Below are 19,249 nucleotides of genomic sequence, written 5' to 3' on the forward strand. Positions count from 1 at the left end.
ACATACTTACCAGGCGGTACACCACACTGAAGGTAGGGGAGCTTACTTGTGAGTAAACATATACAGGATTGCGCTGTAATATGTTTGTCTCCAAATTGTCCAAAACCTCTTTTAGTGCGAATTTGCCGCAGTCCTGACCCTACCTAAAGGTAAAGGCAAAGGGACCCCTGACCATTAGGTCCAGTCGTGACCGGCTCTGGGGTTGCGGCGCTCATCTCGCGCTATTGGCCGAGGGAGCCGGCCTGACCCTACCTACCTGGGAGTAAACCCCATAGAATTAAACAGGGCTTCGGTCAAAGTAAACATGGCCAGGCTCAGCGCTGCAACTCGGCTGGCGGTCTACTTGCTTTGCGGATAGAGAAAAGCGCTCAAGCAAGGACGCAGCCTCAAAGGTTGAGATTATTATTATTATCAGCCTCCATCTCCGGCGGGATCCAGGTGACGCCGCAGTTTGCCTTATACCTACCTGATCGCAGCGCAGGAGCGGTTACCCGTCTGAGCCCAGTTCCCACCGCGCCCAAGCTCCGGGCGAAATGAATGGATACATGTTGCGCCTAAGAACTTACGGGAGGCAGAAACTGCTGCAGCCGCCGAAATCCTCCCCCTCTTCGCCATGCGATTGGCAAAAGGTCTTCAAACGCAGCCAACCAGAGACTCGCTTTCGCACCTGCAGCCAATAGCAGAGGCGCGGGGACGAGTTTAGTTTCAAACTCCCTATAAAAGCCGTCGTAGTGTTTGGCATCCTCTTAGTCCCCCGGGAACGCGTCGTGGGTTTTTTTTTTTTTTGAGAGGCACCGGCTGCCCGCATGGCGAACCAGTCGCAGTGCCTGGACGATGCGCCCTTTCGGGGCTTCCGCACCCTGTGGGACCCCAGCCCGCCACAGGTCTACAGCGAGGCGCAGCGCCTGGCGCTGGAGGAGCTCGTCGCCGCTGGCCGGCCGGCCTTCCACGCCTTCCTGCGCCGGGAGAAGCTGCGCCCGTTCCTCTCCGAGCCCGAGATCCGAGCGGTGCTGCGCGCCGCCGTGCCTCCGCTGGGCGCGGACGAGAATTCGGATCAGTCCCCCAACTCCTCTCTGGATTGCTCGTCTCTCACTTACTTCCCGGTGCAGTCCGACGTGGAGCCGCCTGTGCTGGAGCTGGGCTGGCCGGCCTTCGTCAACGGCTCTTACCGGGGGCTCACCCGGGTAGAGGCGCACTTCCAGCCCAGCTTTGGCGAGACCATTTACCCCTGCAAGGAGGCGGTGCGCAAGCAGATCCGGTCGGCCAGGGAGGTGAGTCAGAGACGTGCAGGGGAAGCAGCGGCAGCTCTGTTTTGGGGCTTTGACTGGATTAGCCGCGGCTGCATGGGAATGAATCCTGAGGAACGACCGATTGCCCCCGATCCTATTCCCTCGGAGATTCTCCAACACTTCCCAGCTGTTCCTTAGACTATGTCAGGGCCCCGGAATGTGGATATGAAGCCTTCGCGCGGTATCTGGAAACTTAAATCAGCCAAGGACTTGGACGAAAGTCCAAGGAGCTCAGGCCTGACAAACCTGACTTTCTTCCTCCCCGTTCAAGTTCTCACAGCAGACTTTTGAAGTAGGAGAGACAAGGCCTGCCTGAGTGGGAATTTGAACTTGGATCTCCCGGGTGTTAGAGCAGCGCTTTTAACCATTATACTACAGTGAAGGCTCTCTATAACAGGGGACCCTTGCTTGTGGTCCCGCCAATGGGTTTCTCCCATTCAGGCTAGGGGCTGCCACATAAATTTCTCCCTGTGGAACTGTTTGTTCCCCACAGTGGCATCTATTTTGAGTATTTAACGTTTTGTTACATTGGATTCCATATATGCTGCCTCGAACTCCCTTTGGAAGGGGGGGTGGGACAAAATGTAGCTAGCTAATTAAAATATTTTTTATATAGGAACCACACCTCTTATGGTTACTTGATCTTTTGGGCTGAGGGGGTCTGTGATAACACAAAGGACCTCACCCCCGCCCCAATGGATGGACCAAATGCCCTAGATCAGGGGTCAGCAACCTTTTCAGTGTCCGTCCCTCAGAAAAGACCATGCGGTGGGCTGGACTATTTTTTTGGGGGGGGGGATTAATGAATTCCTCTGCCCCACAAATAACCCAGAGATGCATTTTTTAAAAAAGCACACATTCTACTTATGTAAAAACACACTGATTCCTGGACCGTCCACGGGCTGGATTGAGAAGGCGATTGGGCCGCATCCGGCCCATGGGCCTTAGGTTGCCTACCCCTGCCCTAGATGTTGGTTCTCAGTCTTTCATTTGCTCTTCTCTCTCTCTCTCTGTGTGTGTGTGTGTGTGTTTCACCTCTAAAATTGAGACTGCCATAGATGAATGAATACCATAGAACCGCTGCATAACTTACAGTTGAAGGTGCCCATGCTGGCCGTTGGAACAGGATGACTCTGATGCACTTGGAATTTTTTCACACTTTGTTCTAGTTTTAGTATTGCACATTTTTTAAAAAATTACCAGCATGAGATGCACTGCCAGATAAAAGCTATGACAGTGTGATGTTGTACGACCTTAATACCACCTCAAACTAGGTGTAACCATTATGCAGTAATAATAATAATAATTTATTATTTATACCCTGCCCATCTGGCTGGGTTTCCCCAGCCATTCTGGGCGGCTTCCAACTGAATATTTAAAACAGTACAGCATCAGATATTAAAAACTTCCCTAAACAGGGCCGCCTTCAGTTGTCTTCTAAATGTAAAATAGTTGTTTATTACCTTGACATCTGCTGGGAGGGCGTTCCACAGGGTGGGCGCCACTACCGAGAAGGCCCTCTGTCTGGTTCCCTGTAACCTCACTTCTTGCAATGAGGGAACCGCCTGTAGGCCCTCGGTGCTGAATCTCAGTGTCCGGGCAGAACGAAGGAGGTGGAGACGCTCCTTCAGGTATACAGGACCGAGGCCGTTTAGGGCTTTAAAGGTCAGTACCAACACTTTGAATTGTGCTCGGAAACGTACTGGGAGCCAGTGTAGATCTCTCAGGACCGGTGTTATGTGGTCCCGGCGGCCACTCCCAGTCACTTGTCTAGCTGCCACATTCTGGATTAATTGCAGTTTCCGGGTCACCTTCAAAGGTAGCCCCATGTAGAGCGCATTGCAGTAGTCCAAGCGGGAGATAACCAGAGCATGCACCACTCTGGTAAGACAGTCTGCAGGCAGGTAGGGTCTCAGCCTGCGTACCAGATGGAGCTGGTAAATAGCTGCCCTGGACACAGAATTAACCTGTGCCTCCATGGACAGCTGTGAGTCCAAAATGACTCCCAGGTCCTTCAGGGGCACAGTTACCCCAATTCAAGACCAGTGAGTCCTCCACACCTGCCCGCCTCCTGTCCCCCAAAAACAGTACTTCTGTCTTATCAGGATTCAACCTCAATCCATTAGCCGCCACCCATCCTCCAACCGCCTCCAGGCCTTCACACAGGGCCTTCACTGCCTTCACTGGTTCTGATTTAAAAGAGAGGTGTTCTCTTTCATTCCTCATCCATGTGAATTTCATTCTTGCAGCTGAATTTAGGAGGAATAAGTTAGAAATCCAACAAAATTATTTGTAAAATTCATGCTTTGGGACATATGTGATCAAGTCAGTCATTATACATCTCACATCCATTTTGTGAAGTGGAATGAGGGGGAGTATTTGGCCAATACCAATTAGTGTGCTGTGCTAGATGGAAGAGAGCAGTTATTTTGAATTGATGTATGACGTCCAGTCTTCATTGGAGTCCTTGGTGTTTTTCTGTCCATGCACACACAACCCTTCAGATGCATTGATATTTATTACCTTGACTACAACCCAGTAAACTAGTCCAGTTATGAGTTGAGCTTGTGCTTGAGCTGAGGCTTTAAGCTGGAGATTCGGAAGGCCTGCTTCAACTGCTCTTTCATAACAGAGGTGTGGAACCTCTGACCTGCAGGCCATTCTTGGGGCACAATGCCATCAGCTGACATCACTAGCTGATGGGTGCAGCTCAGTCCTGTTGAGATCTGCTTTGCTACCACATTGCAAACCCCTGCAACCAGCAGAATTCAACCCTCCACTCACCAGCTGGTTCAGTCCTGCTCAGTTTGCTCTGCACACTTCTTCCCCTCCAGAGAACAAACACATGCAGCCAAAGCGCAGTGTGGGGCTATTTGAAAGCCCTTTTGCAAACAACCCTGTGCTGTGCTTAAAACTTTTTTAAGAAAAAGGTTTGAAGGGCAGTGTGGAGTCTCTTTGCAAAAGGGCTTTCAAGTAGCCCCACCTTGTGCTACCGTTGGAACTTCAAACTCGGCATCACATGATTGACAGTAGTTGGCTCTGCCCACCAGTCGAATTTGGCCCTACAGGGTAGGGAAACAAGGATCTTGCCTACTAGTTTCCCATCCCTGCCTCTTGTGATTCCCAGCAACTGGTATTACTACCTCCAACAGTGGAAATAAGAGCATAGACATTTGGTTAGTTGTCATTGAGATTCTTATCTTCCATTAATTTCTCTGATCTTTTTACAGTCATCCAAGCTGGTGGCCATCATTGCACCTTGTGGGAGCAAACTACCTAGTTTGACTATGGAAGAAGTACTTTCTTTTTTCTGTTCTGAATCATCCACTATTCATCTTCATTTAATGTCCTTGAGATCTAGTACTACGAAAGTGGGAGAAAGCTGTCTCTCTATCAACTCTCTCCACCTTGTGCATAATTGTATACACTTCTATCAGGTCCCCTCTTGACTTTAAACTAAAAAAATCTCAGTTGCTGTAATCTTTCCTCAAGGGAGGAGTTGCTCCAACTCCTCATAGCAACTACTCTGGCTCCCACCCACCCCCTCTTCATCATTCCATGACTTCCCTTTCAGCAACAATACATCACAATAGCTTTGCAGTTTGAACGGGAGTCTTTTAACCTATATTAAAATAGGGTTCTGGGTCAAGACTCTTTGCAAACAAGCGACACCTGGCAGCGTTGTCCTGCATCATACAGCAAGGCTATATTTGACATGGGAGAGGTCTAGTGATCTAATTTTGAAGTACTGGGTGGCAATCTGAGCTAAGAATACTGAAGCCAGAGATACCTGTAGTATTGTGTAGAGCCAATAATTAGCAGTGAGTTTTCTCGTGTTGGGTATGTTCCCATGATTTACGACTGCAGTGTGATGCAAACCAGCAAGCTGTTAGGTGGATGAATGCTTCTTTTCCTGTGCAGTACTGACATACCTACTCTTAGTAAGCCGTAAACAAGTCTGAGTGGGATCGCTGCTCAGCTGGGGAGTGCAAGCCCCTCCTCCCCAGCTGGGAGAGCCAGGACCTTGCTCCTGCTTGCATGGAGCTGCTCAGCTGGGGATGTGTACACTGGTGGAGGAAGAGGAGTGTGTGGGGAGCACACTGCTCCCGGCAGTGCAATCCCAGCAGGGTGCCATCGCAGCTGCTCCCCTGCGCTGGGAGCCCCGCAGGACTCATGCCACGCCCCCAGGACACGCGTAGAGCCATCTTTCCCAAATGGCTTAGTGGTGCATCGCACCAGGGTGCTCAGGGGCACCCCAGCGAGTGGGGGAGCTGCACAGCTTTGCCGGCTGCCTCCCCTTTCCCTCCACGACTGCCAGCTGCGCCTCACCAGCCATATGGCTGGCGGGCGCGCACTTCCCTCCCAAGTCTCTGTGGGGATTGCTCTCCCGCAGCGGCCTGGGGGAGAGTTGCGCCCCCCCTCCCCGATGGCTGGCAGTGCACAGCTTTGCCTCCCCATCTGTGGTAATTTGGGGGCGCTGGGTGGATATTTGCACCCTGGTGCCACATCTGCTAAAGAAGGCCCCCCACCTGCTCTCCCCACCCCAGTGCTAGGGCATGAAGCTCCACCACTGGATGTGTAGGCTCCATCACACTTTTCCATTGAGGGGTTCATTGCTGCGCTCCCCTCAAGGGAGAAGTTCAAAGGAGCCACCTGAAGGCAGCCAGGTGGAAACGGGGGACAGGGAAGGTGGAGGCAGCCCGGCAGCTGCATCTGAGACCCATGCACTGCCTCTGAGGCATCTGACGGGCTGTCTCCGCCTTACCAGGAGGTGCTCTGGCCTGGCTATCAGTTGTCTGCCAGTTAAGTTTGCTAGCTTGTGTAGCATGTTCTTCCCATTGCTGTGGCCTTCTGCAGCATTGATGGAGGCTACACCTAGAAATGGGTGGGTTGAAATTGGTACATACCAGGATGTGCACACTTCACTAGTATTTCCAGCTGCTGGGCTCTGACATCATTGCCTTAAAACTGATGGCCTGCCACTTTGAGAGGTATGCTAGCATTACAGATTTCGAGGCTCTAGTTGCTTTGCTAATTCTGTTCAGAATGAATCATTCAAAGAGGGTGACTGCTGAATTGCTTCTCACCAGGGTGTTCAGCTAAGATTGTTCCTTGTATAAGAAGCCTGATGACATTTATAAGTTGTCCAATACAGTACTAGGTTTAGAAGAAATTTATTTTCTTGCTCAAGTCTAGCCACTGGAGATATCTTTGGCACTGTAAGATAAAGCTTCTAAGTTTCTTTTGAAACTTCTTTGGCTTTGATAGGTGTAATACTACATCAATTACAGGTGACTTCTAAGAGGTTTCTGCTTTCTGTGCACAATTAAATATCCATAATACACAACTGGGGTTGTGGAAATGTATGCATTGTAACTGATAGTTATACAGTAGTATCTTATGCAAGGCTATTTGGCCCTTAGAGGTTCTGAGAGAAAATGGGTTTAACCCCTGCTCTGCTAGCCTTTTAAAGATTGTGGACTACACAGAATATGACCCAGGTTTCTTGAATCTCTGCTCCTAAAGAGGGTGCTGGGGCAATGATAACTTGTGAAGGCATGTGACATATGGTTTAACCATGAGAGAAGCAACACCCACTAATTTGCCATGTAATGCACACTGTACTTTGGGAACTTTGTCCTAAATTGATCAGAAGTAGCACCCCGTTGTTTAAAAGGAGAAATAGACTGCTTGGTGAAAAGGTGTTATTTACTCCAACCTCTGAAGCTGCATAGTCTCTGTACTGCCTTGCAAATATGTCAGGTGCAGCACAGCACTAGTGATCACTTGATCTCCTGTGTTCTTCTTGGTAAAGCCACAAAGTAGCATCACTTCTCCCTCTCTTGAACAGGGCTTCCCAATCTTGGGGTATCCAGCTGTTTTTTTAAGACTACAATTCCCATCATCCCTGCCCACTGATCCTGCTAGCTAGGGATGATGGGAGTTGTAGTCCAATCTGGAGTCCAATCAATGTAGTCCAGCTGGAGTACAATCAATGTAGTCCAGCTGGAGACCTAAGTTTGGGAAACCCTGCTCTAGAACATTTCAGAACCTATGACTCTCCAGATGTTGCTGACCTATAAATCCCATCAGCCCTAACAGGCATGACCAACGACAACTTATGGAGGGCCAGAGGTTCCTCACACCTGCTCTAGAACTTGGGGTCGTCCAAAGAAACTGAATGGTGAGAAACTGGGAATTGACCAAAGGAAGTACAACTAGTGCATAGTTAAACTACAAAATTCGCTACCACAAGATGGTGATGGCTGCCAACTGGGGTGTCTTTAAAGAAGGACTCAACTAGTCAATGCAGGATAAGGCTGTTGATGGCTGTTGATCACAACAGCGATATGCTGCCTCTGCAACCAGAGGCAGCGTGTCCCTGAATTCCAGTCGCTAGAGAACAATGGGGACAAGGTGGTTCTTGCACTTGTCTCCTGCTTGTGGACTTCCTGTAGGTGTTTCACTTGTCATTGTAGGAAACAGGGTACTGGGCTAGAGAGGTCGCCGGTATGAACAAGTGGGGTTGTTCTGTTAATTTCGCTACTTGTGGTTGCATGGCTTGGAGGGTGGCCAGAGAAGCAGGTGTTTAACACATTTTTCCTGGAAAACCTCTGCTTTGATCAAAATCCTATATACGACTAGGCCGCCAAGCGTGTACAAGAAGGTCGTATCAGCAGACTTGGGAATATTGGCAGAATTACGAAAACCTTAAGGAGACCCCCTCCCCCAATAAGGACTGAACATGCTTAGTGGTCTTGCAGTGCTAACTGATGATGGGGGGGGGGAAACAGGAGTTGGAGGTTGGGTGGAAAATCTGGCCCTAGCCAACTGGAACTCTGAATAGCAGCATTCCATGCTGCAACTTTTAGTTGCAGTCCACACTTGTGCCTGTTAAATCTGAAATATGTGGCTGCAACTATCATACACTGAAGAGGCTCAGTATAAAAAACTGCTCTAGGGTTTTTTATTCTTGAGTTCTTTAAAAACATAAAATAAATGTCTAGTACAGATGCTGGCTCCGTGCCTTTTTTGCAGTGCCTCCAGGTGACCTTTTTAATCCAGCTGTCTTTAAACAGGATCAGATGCTTCTCTTGTTTTCTTGTTTTCTTTGCCATGAGAAGAGTGCAATGATTTTTCAAAAGGGTGATGCACCCTCAGATAAGAGAAATAAACAAGTGATTAAAGTTCCTGAAATGCCAGGCAAGAAAGAGCGACACTCTTGTTATGCATACACAGGAGATGGGAGGAAACTATAATTGCCATTTGATTTCTGTGTGTGCTCTCTCAGCCTTTTGGGGGGGATGGGACATGTTGTCTACACAGAGAGGATGTGTGTTGAAGGGTGGGATTATGTCTTTGAAATACAGTAAATAAAGTACTTCCCAAAATGCTATATAAATGAGTCCGAGAAATTGATTATCCATGTAATTCATTTATGCTTGATCCCTATGGTTAATACTTAATTGGCTTTGGGGTATTGCCAGCTCAAAGATCACAAACTAGATCCCTTTTTAATAATGTGGACCTGGCAATGACTGTTAGGTAAATAGAACCTCCATATTTGCAGGCAATATTAGTACATCTATGTACTAATACCAAGTGGAGTCTTCCTCTGCTTGTTCTTAAATACCCAAAACCATACCATGCATGAGAGAGAGGTAGCAGTAGGCTGTGCGTAGATGGAAAAGCATGCATAACTAGAAAAAAAGATCTGCAAGGAAAAATCTCTAAGAGGAGGAACCCCAAATCCAGTCCTATATTATTAACTCAGTGCAGAGTGACTGAAACCTTTGAGTGGAGGGAGATCAGAATGGACTAGCTAGAAGAGGAAGACAGAGAAACAGATATGTTAGGAGAACTGTAAGTTGAACGGATGACCATTGACCATTGTGCACATTCACCAGGCATCATGGAGAATGTGCACATCATCCACCCATCCATGAAGAAGGAGGTATGCACATTCTCTGGCCATGATGCAGAATTGTCAAACTGGCCTTGCAGAACGATGCACATCTCAACAGCATTTTGTACATTCTCCAGGCAATAAACACATTATCTGATCAGTATGCATAGCCTCCCAGAAACATGTACTGTATTCCCCACCCCCCACCTGCACTTCAGACATGTGTAATCTGCACCCCCACAAGCTGCTTCTAGCACATTGCCTAATGCTATGTGGCCCACAACATTTTCCCCTACTGATCAGCAGAGCAATGGGAAGAAGGATGGGGCTCTAGGAAAAAATGGTATCTCTCCCCCCCCCCACTCTGCAGTTCAGCCTCCTTTTCACCACACTCAGCTGTTCCTTAGTCAGCTGAGCAACACAATGGGTATCAATGGATGAGGAAATACTTAAATCTTCCCTCCTTCTCCCAGCATCCTAATGGAAATTCCACACACATCCTTTCTGCTATTAAGCTTAGAAAAAGCTCAATAGCAGCATGAGGCTAATCATAATAAAAATTACAGGGTTGCGATGAGTTAACCAGCCGAGGAAGAGAAAAGATCCTTGAGATTGAGGAGAGAGTGTTCATAAAGGTGGTATTTTTTCTGGACCTCCACTGCCTCTCCCCATGGTTCAGGTGATCAGTGAAGCTCCACCCCAAATTTGGCCTGGCACGTGTCTCAATGACACCAGGTGATTGACACGTGAGTTGCCCCACCTGCTTGCCAAAATTGGCCCATAGGGTGAGGACAGAGGATGATCTGGTCCACTGGGCCCAAAAGATTCTCCACCCCTGCTTTAGAATGTTGGTTTTTGATGCTTTGATTAGAACCTGACATGTAGTGGAGTGGAACTTGAGCTATTGAGAGTAGACCGAGCCACCTATTTCATGTATCTTATTAACCACTCCATTAACACTTGTCCTCATGGTGGGTCTTACAAAAATTCAAAGAAAGTAAAAAAATTAGAATTATCATGTTCCAAGTACTAAAGCATGGTTCTGAAAGGCACGAGAAACTAAAAAGTTATTCCCCTCGTTCTGAAAATACCTTATGTAAGTAAGTACCACATGAGCCTCTTGGGGGGGCATTCCATAAGAGGGGTGCCACCACCAAAAAGGCATCTCTTTAGGCAAGATGAGCTTTTGACAAAGACCTTATGGTCCGGGCAGATGTAAGTGGGAGGAGGTGAACTTTCAAGTACAGTAGCTTGGTCACAAGAGATTCAGATACGGTAGTAGGTGGGAGATAGCATTCCTGAATGTTTCCAGCACTTAAAACTGAACATGAATGAGTCGATTTCAGTCACTGACCAGAGTGGAAAACTAAACAAAATTTCCCTGCAAGTAGAACACTTGCAGAACAGAAGGGTCAGCTAGGACCCTTCCTCTTTCAGCAGGGAGTTCTGTTTTTAATGTGGGATTTTTTTTAAAAAAAGGTTCTCCTGCTTGCAGTCTGCTTGTCTACTACCTCTGGACTTAATTCTGCTGTCAGTGCAGATCAGACGTTTCTTTCTAGTACCTAACAGTGGAAAGTGGACAGTCTTTTTCCTTTTAGAGCTCTGAATCTGGAATAACTCATTCCCATAAACGGAGACTCTCTATATCCTTGCCTCAAGAAATGGGACTACTTGTGGGTTTCCCCCCATAGTCTTGAAGCTGAGCTTTGTGGAAAATGACATGGCGAGGAGCCGTTTGGGGAGGATAAAACTGTGTGGTTTCGGTGACTGGAGGAGGGTGTGAGGTCTTTGCTGATCGAGAACACATTACAGGTCAGGCAACTAGCATGGCAGAAACTCTATAGAAGCTTCTGTTTGGTGACATTAATTGAAAGGAGTGAGGTGTGTGGAATAGAGGACCATGCAATCTTAACTCATGTAGGAAGGCTTTTATCTAAAAGGTCATTCACGGTCCAACCAGAGGGAAGGGTTTAAAGTGATCAAATGAAATATAATTAAAGAGTGAGGGAGATGACACTAATTAAATAGAAACAGTTTTATATTGCTTGGTGACAGGTGAGTCAACATTTGCACTTCTAATTTAGCCTTGCGACTTCTATTCAGTGACTGCGCTGTCGGAAACACCCCAAAGCCACAAATTTCCTCCTTTCTTGGCAATGGACTTAGCTGCCACTAGTTCTTGAGCCAACGTGAACAGGAGATAGCTGTACAGTATGTACATTCCTGAGTAAGGCAAGAAGACAAGACTCCAGTGTCTTTAAATAGCTGCATAGAACTTGCCCCCAAAGTCAAGTTTTCTGGTGTTGGGTATTTAAGGAAATGGAGGCAATAGTCAGACAGAATATTGCGCCATCCTTGCAACTGCAATTGTAGAGCCTGTGGTCAGATGGCAACAAAGATTTGAAAAAAATAAAGAATTAATCAGCCTTTTGCTGACAGATGCAAGGCTCTGGAAAGATTTGTGTGAGGCTAACACAGAATATTGACATCTTGTGGTCTGAGAAATGGCACTCATGGAAATACAAACTTAGAGTCACAAGGGGTCACAGTAAAAGAAAAGTTAGTTGCAGTGTGGTTGGGTTCCATAGATTACACCAACAAGACGAAACATGGGCAAGCACCAGCAGTTGCATTCAAGAGGATTTGGCTATGATACTAGGTTTTCTCATATGTTGTAATAGCTTTCTTTAGGAAGAGACAGATCCGTTCTCAACTCTGCAAGCACATAGATTATTAAATGCTTTGTCCCTTGGCGGTTTTTTTTTTTTACGTGGTTACATCTTAAAGGTGTGGCATTGTATTAAGTTTCCCCTCACTGATAGTTTTGTTATAACCTGCTTATTTTGTTTTTATATTGGGTACATTTGTTTAGTTGTGACTTGTACATGTTTTGGTATTTATGATTTAGTTTAATCATATGTGAAAATAAAAAAAGTCAACTAACAAAAAATATGGCACATAAGTCTTGTTTCATGCCCAAAGGCTAACACTGAAAAACTGTCCTCTGATCATTCACCTGTGTGTGACCCTGAAGAGGCAGAACATCTAGAATTTATTAACTAATTTTGACTATTTTTGTCCAGTAACCCAAAGAGTAAGGTCTTGTCTCACTGGCAAATTTGTCATATGGTTCCATAGATAAAGAAGCTTAATGAAGATGATCTTATTACAGTTTTTAGACTGAGTGTGTGATTACTCGAAATGAGCTCTTCATGATTGTTTTCTAACAGCCAGTCATATTTCAAAGCTAAACCCACACATTCTTAGGAATCCTAGGTATCTCCATGTGTCAACAAGTACTGTTTGTTTGCATTTTGACAAAAACAGTTAATGTGAATACACACACACACACACACACACACACACACACACACACGTTTGTGAGATGTATACGTAATTCAGAATTCATATCCATTATCCTTGAGCCATTTGCTGCCAGTGTTCAAAAATTGCCAGGTGCCAGGCACATTTTGCCATTTGCAACCAAGATGCCTGGGCGACAGGGCATTCTCTGTGGTGGCCCCTAAGCTACTCCCTCCCTTCAGAGGTGTGTCTGGCACCATCACTGTACAGCTTCTGGTGAATGCTGAAGATGCACTTCTTACCCTGGCTTTTGACACAGGTGTAAAAATTTTACTTACCGGTACCTTATTTCTGTGACTGTAGATTGTTTTAAACTGTTCTTAACATTGTGCTTTGATGTTGTAATCCACCCTGAGACTTTGGGGTGAAGGGCAGGTTAATAAAAATAATAAAAATAAGTTAGTTCCATGAATTTCACTTGGTCTACTCTGGGGAGGGATTGCATTGGATACGGCCCTTAGCACTGAGTGCTGATGGGGGCTACAATTTAATAAGTTTCAATTAGAACTTTGAAAGTGTTACCTCTTTGTCCTTGCAACACCCCTATAGGCAAGTCCTGATTTCTCTTTTACAAGTGGGCTCTCCAGTTCAAGAGGGAGAATGTTTTCTTCCTTCCTCTAACGCAGTGCTTGAAAAATCTCTGGCACACTTCATTGTTTCCTCCCAGCACCTGAGAATACCTGAGATTCCTATGCAATGCTAACCCAAGGTTTTGCCTGTTTTCGGCCCTTCCTCAACGCTTATGAAGCGTTTAGAGAGGGAAAAAAACATGGTAGAAGTCACGTGTACCTTGTAGACCTGGCTTTGCTATCTGAAATGCCAAATCCTTTTAATAAGCTGTGTTGGCCTTCCTAACAAACACCTGCAGCAAGCCGGTACATGGCCCAGCCTCTGCCTGGGAGGAAGGGAGTGGAGGAAAATATTGACTGATAGTTGACTCTGCCACAGTTTCTCTTCAGGCCATGGCATGAGATTAACAGCAGAACGCCTTGATGCAGGGGAAAACACAGAAATTCAGGATCTTCAGTAGGCTTGATGGTGATGGTAGAGGGATTGTTGTATACCCCCGGGTTATGAGAAGAGATACTTAGGCCAGGAGTGGTGCCCCTCCAGATGTTGCTCATTTCATCCCCACCCATTTGTTATATTTCTATGCCGATTTTCACTCACACAAGTCACAAAACAGCTTGCAAACAACGAATAACAAGAACAGAACAATTGCAACATAAGTCATATAGAACAGTGGTTCCCAGCCTTTTTTTTTTTTGGCCATGCCCCACCTGTTGTTGTTTAGTCGTTTAGTCGTGTCCGACTCTTCGTGACCCCATGGACCATAGCACGCCAGGCACTCCTGTCTTCCACTGCCTCCCACAGTTTGGTCAAACTCATGTTCGTAGCTTCGAGAACACTGTCCAACCATCTTGTCCTCTGTCGTCCCCTTCTCCTAGTGCCCTCAATCTTTCCCAACATCAGGGTCTTTTCCAAGGATTCTTCTCTTCTCATGAGGTGGCCAAAGTATTGGAGCCTCAGCTTCACGATCTGTCCTTCCAGGGAGCACTCAGGGCTGATTTCCTTCAGAATGGATAGGTTTGATCTTCTAGCAGTCCATGGGACTCTCAAGAGTCTCCTCCAGCACCATAATTCAAAAGCATCAATTCTTCGGCGATCAGCCTTCTTTATGGTCCAGCTCTCACTTCCATACATCACTACTGGGAAAACCATAGCTTTAACTATACGGACCTTTGTCGGCAAGGTGATGTCTCTGCTTTTTAAGATGCTGTCTAGGTTTGTCATTGCTTTTCTCCCAAGAAGCAGGCGTCTTTTAATTTCGTGACTGCTGTCACCATCTGCAGTGATCAAGGAGCCCAAGAAAGTAAAATCTCTCACTGCCTCCATTTCTTCCCCTTCTATTTGCCAGGAGGTGATGGGACCAGTGGCCATGATCTTGGTTTTTTTGATGTTGAGCTTCAGACCATATTTTGCGCTCTCCTCTTTCACCCTCATTAAAAGGTTCTTTAATTCCTCCTCACTTTCTGCCATCAAGGTTGTGTCATCTGCATATCTGAGGTTGTTGATATTTCTTCCGGCAATCTTAATTCCTGCCCCACCTAAGCATCTCTAAAATCCTCACTCTCCCCCCCCCCGGGTGACATATAATTCTTATTATTCAAAAAGTGAATTCCTATTCATGTGGAGGAAGCCTAAAAGGCCATTCACTGTTAATAACATCCTCAAATTCCCCACCTTAAAAATCAAATTGCCCCCCCCCCTGTGGGGCATGTGCCCCATGTTGGGAACCACAGATATAATTAACAAATCCTCAGGAAAAGAATTAAAAATCACCAGTAAAACAACCACCTTCTATAAAAGACTATTAGCAAAACAACTAAAAGGAAAAAGCTAAACAGCAGAACCACAACGGAAGTCCTATTCTGAGATTCACAAAGCGTTATAGCACTTGTGATCCACAAAATAACATTAACACCCCAAAAACCAACTAAGCACGGTTGAATTCGCAGAAACACTCTCCCCACCCCCATGACTCATAGTCTTCCACTCAGTTGATCAAAAGACACATGAACATAATGCCTGTGGCAGCAACTCCATTCTGAAGGCTCCTAAGGCAAGGCAGGTGGGAAAAGCCATTGCGTGATGGCCAGGAGAAGGTCTCATTCCCCTATACCTCCCATCATGTCTGACATTGGCTAGAGCCAATGGGAGTTGGAATACAAAAACAGTGGTTGGGGGGGGTCACAGGTTCCCCACCCTTGTTCTAATGCTATGCAAGAAAATTTAAAAGTAACAAGTTGCCAGGTCTGGACGGCGTCCACTGGGGTGCCCTCCAGATGCTGTTAGACAACAACGCCCATCAACAGGCCATTGGCCACGCTAGTTGGGGCTGATGGGAGCTGGAGTTCTGAATATAACTTATTATAATTCATTTTTTCTTTCTTTAAAATCTTCCAGGTTATCGCTATAGTTATGGACTCTTTCACAGACATGGACATCTTCAGTGATCTCCGGGAAGCCTGTAGAAAGAGGCTGATTCCTGTCTACATCCTCCTGGATCAGGCCTTTCTTTGTCATTTTATGGAGATGTGCAAAAACCTGGATTTTTCTCCTGAACAGGAGCATGTAAGTTGTGGGGCGCTTCTAAGTTCGCAAGTGGAAAAGTCTCATGCTCAAAGCTGCTTTTCCCTTTCCTTGTCTAATGCATTTGGATGCCAAACCCTTTACCCAGAAGTGAGGTTCCCTTGATACATCCCAGTTAAGAGACCAATCCAAACTGTGGCTGGAGACCTTGCGCCAGCCAGAATGGGAGCTATGCATGGGGTGGTGGTAAATCTTAACTAGTTCACTGCAGCAGTTCTATCAGGCCCATCACTGGGATACAGTCCTGGCTGAAGAGAGCTTGGCATTTTGGCCTAAACTGTGTGCCATTTTTTAACAGCTGATGAGAGTCCGAACTATTACTGGAAACACTTATTATGCAAGATCAGGAGCCAAGATAATTGGGAGTGTCCATGAGAAGTTCATGTTGGTTGATGGTGTAAGAGTAACTACAGGCTCTTACAGGTAAGCTACCTGATACCTTTCGTATTTCTTTAACAAACCTGAGAGTCTTCTGTAGAGTGTAGTCTGATGGGAAGTCTGCTATAGCCTCAACAGACAAATGTCCATTGCCTGTGCTTGAAGCATCATTTCCCTGGTACAAACATGCCCCCTTGACCAGCAAACCCTTTAAGAAATTGACAAAGGTTTTATCTCACCTGAAGCGGGGTGGGAAGAAGGCCCAGGGGGAGATTGATTAGTCTTCTTGAGCTGCTTTTAGTTCCCTTCACTCCTGATTTGTATTTATATGCAGACACGGCAGTATGGAATGTATATATATTCATTAGGCAGAAGTGACATATGGCCTTTCAGATTGTCCAAGCAGCGGCTGTTGAATTTCTGCTTGCCAAGCTGTAAAAAGGCACAGAAGTTCTACTGAGGGGGTGGGGGTTGTGGAGAGAAAAAAGAAGTAGCAAATGTGTATTTAAATGGGAATGAATTCTTGTTCTGTATCACAAGAGGGAGCAGTTCAGTCTTACCTATTTCATACCAACAAGAAGAGGCCATGAAACAATGTTTTAAATAATATTTTCAGTGCTTTTTCCCTGGGGGTACGCAGGGGTACACATACCCCTAAACATTTTGTGAATCTAGGTTTGGCCTCATTGAGGGGCAGTATTTCAATATGAGTAGGAAAATGAGAGTACCCCTAAACATTTTTTAAAGAAAAAAAGCACTTAATATTTTTATTGGGATTTTATCACATTGCAGCATAAATGCAAGAGAAAACCCAGAAACATATAAATGCTACAGAATGAAATAAGTAAATAAAAAGGTTGAAACAAACATAGAACGTGTGTCCCAATCATTTACATGTTTGAAAGAACAAGCCCTATCACAGGCAAAAACACATGTACATTGCAAAAGGCTGGACTCAGAAGTAATCGCTAAGTAGGGCCTGAGTTCCAGAACAGATACCACAACCAGATTGATGCTGTGAGAGAATGTGAGGAGTAGGTGGTCTAGTTTCCCCTGAGTTGGAGTTAATGAAGAAAAGAAAAGGTAACCAGCCATCAGAAAATTTCACATTGAATTCCAAACCCCCAGCCAATTTGCATTGCTCTGTCCATTTGTCAGCCATAAAACATTTTTTTTAAAGGAATGGTTATCATAGCATAATACTCTTCTTCTCTTTCTCCTCCCCCAACCCCTGGTAGCTTCACATGGACTGATGGGAAACTAAACAGCAGCAATGTATTGCTACTCTCCGGCCAAGTGGTTGAACACTTTGATCTGGAGTTCCGCATCTTGTACGCGCGATCGAAACCTCTCGACCCAAAGCTGCCATCCAGCTGCAGGAACAGCGATGCCTCTGAGCACATGAGCAGTAAAGCAGCACCTTGCAAAGACTTCACCGTGCATAACCTCCTGAGAGCGGAGTTTGCCAGGCTCTCGAGCAGCCCAAGGAAGCTCGAGAGAGAACTGGAGCTGGCGAGGGAATTCCAAAGTGGGAGGGTGACCGCGAAGCGCCCTCACCTTAGTGGCGATGAGGAGTGGCACAATGGCCCTGAGGTCCTAGCGAACCCTAAGGGGACAAATAGCCAGTCTACTCAGACCGAGCCATTGGAAGAGAAGCCCACCACCACCCTCTTTAACTGTGCCACACAAACCAGCATTTCAGTAGCAACAGCCACCACCCAGACCACTACTCGATCCAGGATGGCAGGCACTCAGACGACTGTTTTGTACAAGACCGCCACAACACAGACAGAGCAGAGGGAGGCTGCAGAAGTGGTCCAGAATCAAAGGGTGCCCGATCAAAGGCAGCCTGAACAGAGAGTGATTTCCAAAGAAGCATCTCCTGATCAGAGAGTGCTATCTAAAGAAGTATCTCCCATTTCTAGGAAGGCCACTTCAACTTCATCGAGCGCTCGGTCGCTTTCTTCGCTGTCTTCCCAGTGCTCTCGGGCAAGCTCTACGGGCTCGCTGACATCCCTGAGGTCCATAGACTATGCCGCCAACCACAGGGCCGACTATTTCCGCAAGCTGAACAAGGAGAGGGAATTCCACTACTCCGTCATCCGGTCCAAGCTGAATCACATGGTTTCCATGCTGTCTAGGAGGGGCAACGTGGCAGAAAACTACATAGGCTGCCGCACAATGAGGTGCAACTTAAAGCCTAGGCAGCGGATCAGCACGAGCCTCATAAACCTCAGAGACTTTGCACTGTATTCATCAAATGACTGCTTCTGAGAAATGGGATTGTGGGAGCTGGCACACATAATTGCCATACGGGGCATGCTGCTGGGTTGGTTGTTGTTGTTGTTGTTGTTTAACTTGGCTGCCCAGCCATCTTTGTGATACTGCAAGCCTTTCTCAGGCTTTGCTGTGCCATGGAGAAAAACTGTTTGGAATGCCAAGCCAATAGGCACATTATACCTTGCGGCATGAAGGTAGCCATCACATAAAAACTACTTCATGTTGCTCTTTGTGGCTTACTTGTAAGTGCTCCAGTCTTCACACTTGGTCAATTCTGTACTGCCCTTAGAAATTTTGCTTTCTAGTGCTTTTTTTATTTGTCTAAGAAATTATGGGGTAACTTGGTTTTATTAAGGGACAAAATATTAGCTGTTTTGATTGTTTAAAAAACCACAGTAGTGCCTTTTTTTTGGTCCCAATATAGGAGCACGTAAAAATATTTTAAGTGTATGACCCTGTAGTTGATGGCCTGATAACCGATGGCTAACAAAAGACAATGACAAAGACAATGTTCAGTGGCTCGTAACTTTTCCAACAACTATGGCCATATCTTAGGGCAAATTTCCCAGTTGTTGGTTATTTTAATTGTCTTCTACTTTTATGTATATAACTCTTATTTTGACTCTGAAAAATAAAACATTTCCAAAAAATAAAACACATCTTTCCCAAGTTAGAGGATTTTTTTAAAGGTAATATGGAGTCAAACCAAACATCAGTTTATATTCTATTTGAATAAGTGTGCTTAAGGGTTGCAACTTTGACTCCAAAATGTCTTCATGTTTCATTTCCCCCCTAACAGCCATTTGAGGTGGGTCTGTTCAGGACCAAGTGACTTGAACAACTTAAATGCAGATCCAAGCTTATTATTCAGTCCACAAGG

At 46.0% G+C, this 19,249-nt stretch overlaps 1 protein-coding gene across 1 annotated transcript; it reads left to right on the plus strand.

Moving 5' to 3' along the window:
* Positions 1-748: 748 nt before the first annotated feature.
* Positions 749-19,024, plus strand: SACK1D (scaffolding CK1 anchoring protein D). The gene is made up of 4 exons (XM_035124279.3): positions 749-1,271; positions 15,526-15,693; positions 16,010-16,134; positions 17,328-19,024. Exons 1-4 carry the CDS (start codon positions 807-809, stop codon positions 18,361-18,363), a joined length of 1,794 nt encoding a protein of 597 aa, XP_034980170.1. The 5' UTR covers positions 749-806; the 3' UTR covers positions 18,364-19,024.
* The last annotated feature ends 225 nt before the right edge of the window (positions 19,025-19,249 follow it).

This window comes from Zootoca vivipara, chromosome 7 (genome assembly GCF_965207765.1).
Source record: "Zootoca vivipara chromosome 7, rZooViv2.hap1.1, whole genome shotgun sequence".
Lineage (NCBI taxonomy): Eukaryota > Metazoa > Chordata > Lepidosauria > Squamata > Lacertidae > Zootoca > Zootoca vivipara.

Coding starts and splice junctions, on each gene's coding strand:
- SACK1D (XM_035124279.3), top strand. CDS start 807: ATGGCGAACCAGTCGCAGTGCCTGGACGATGCGCCCTTTCGGGGCTTC. Junction 1,272..15,525: donor AGATCCGGTCGGCCAGGGAG/GTGAGTCAGAGA, acceptor AAAATCTTCCAG/GTTATCGCTATAGTTATGGA. Junction 16,135..17,327: donor GTAACTACAGGCTCTTACAG/GTAAGCTACCTG, acceptor AACCCCTGGTAG/CTTCACATGGACTGATGGGA.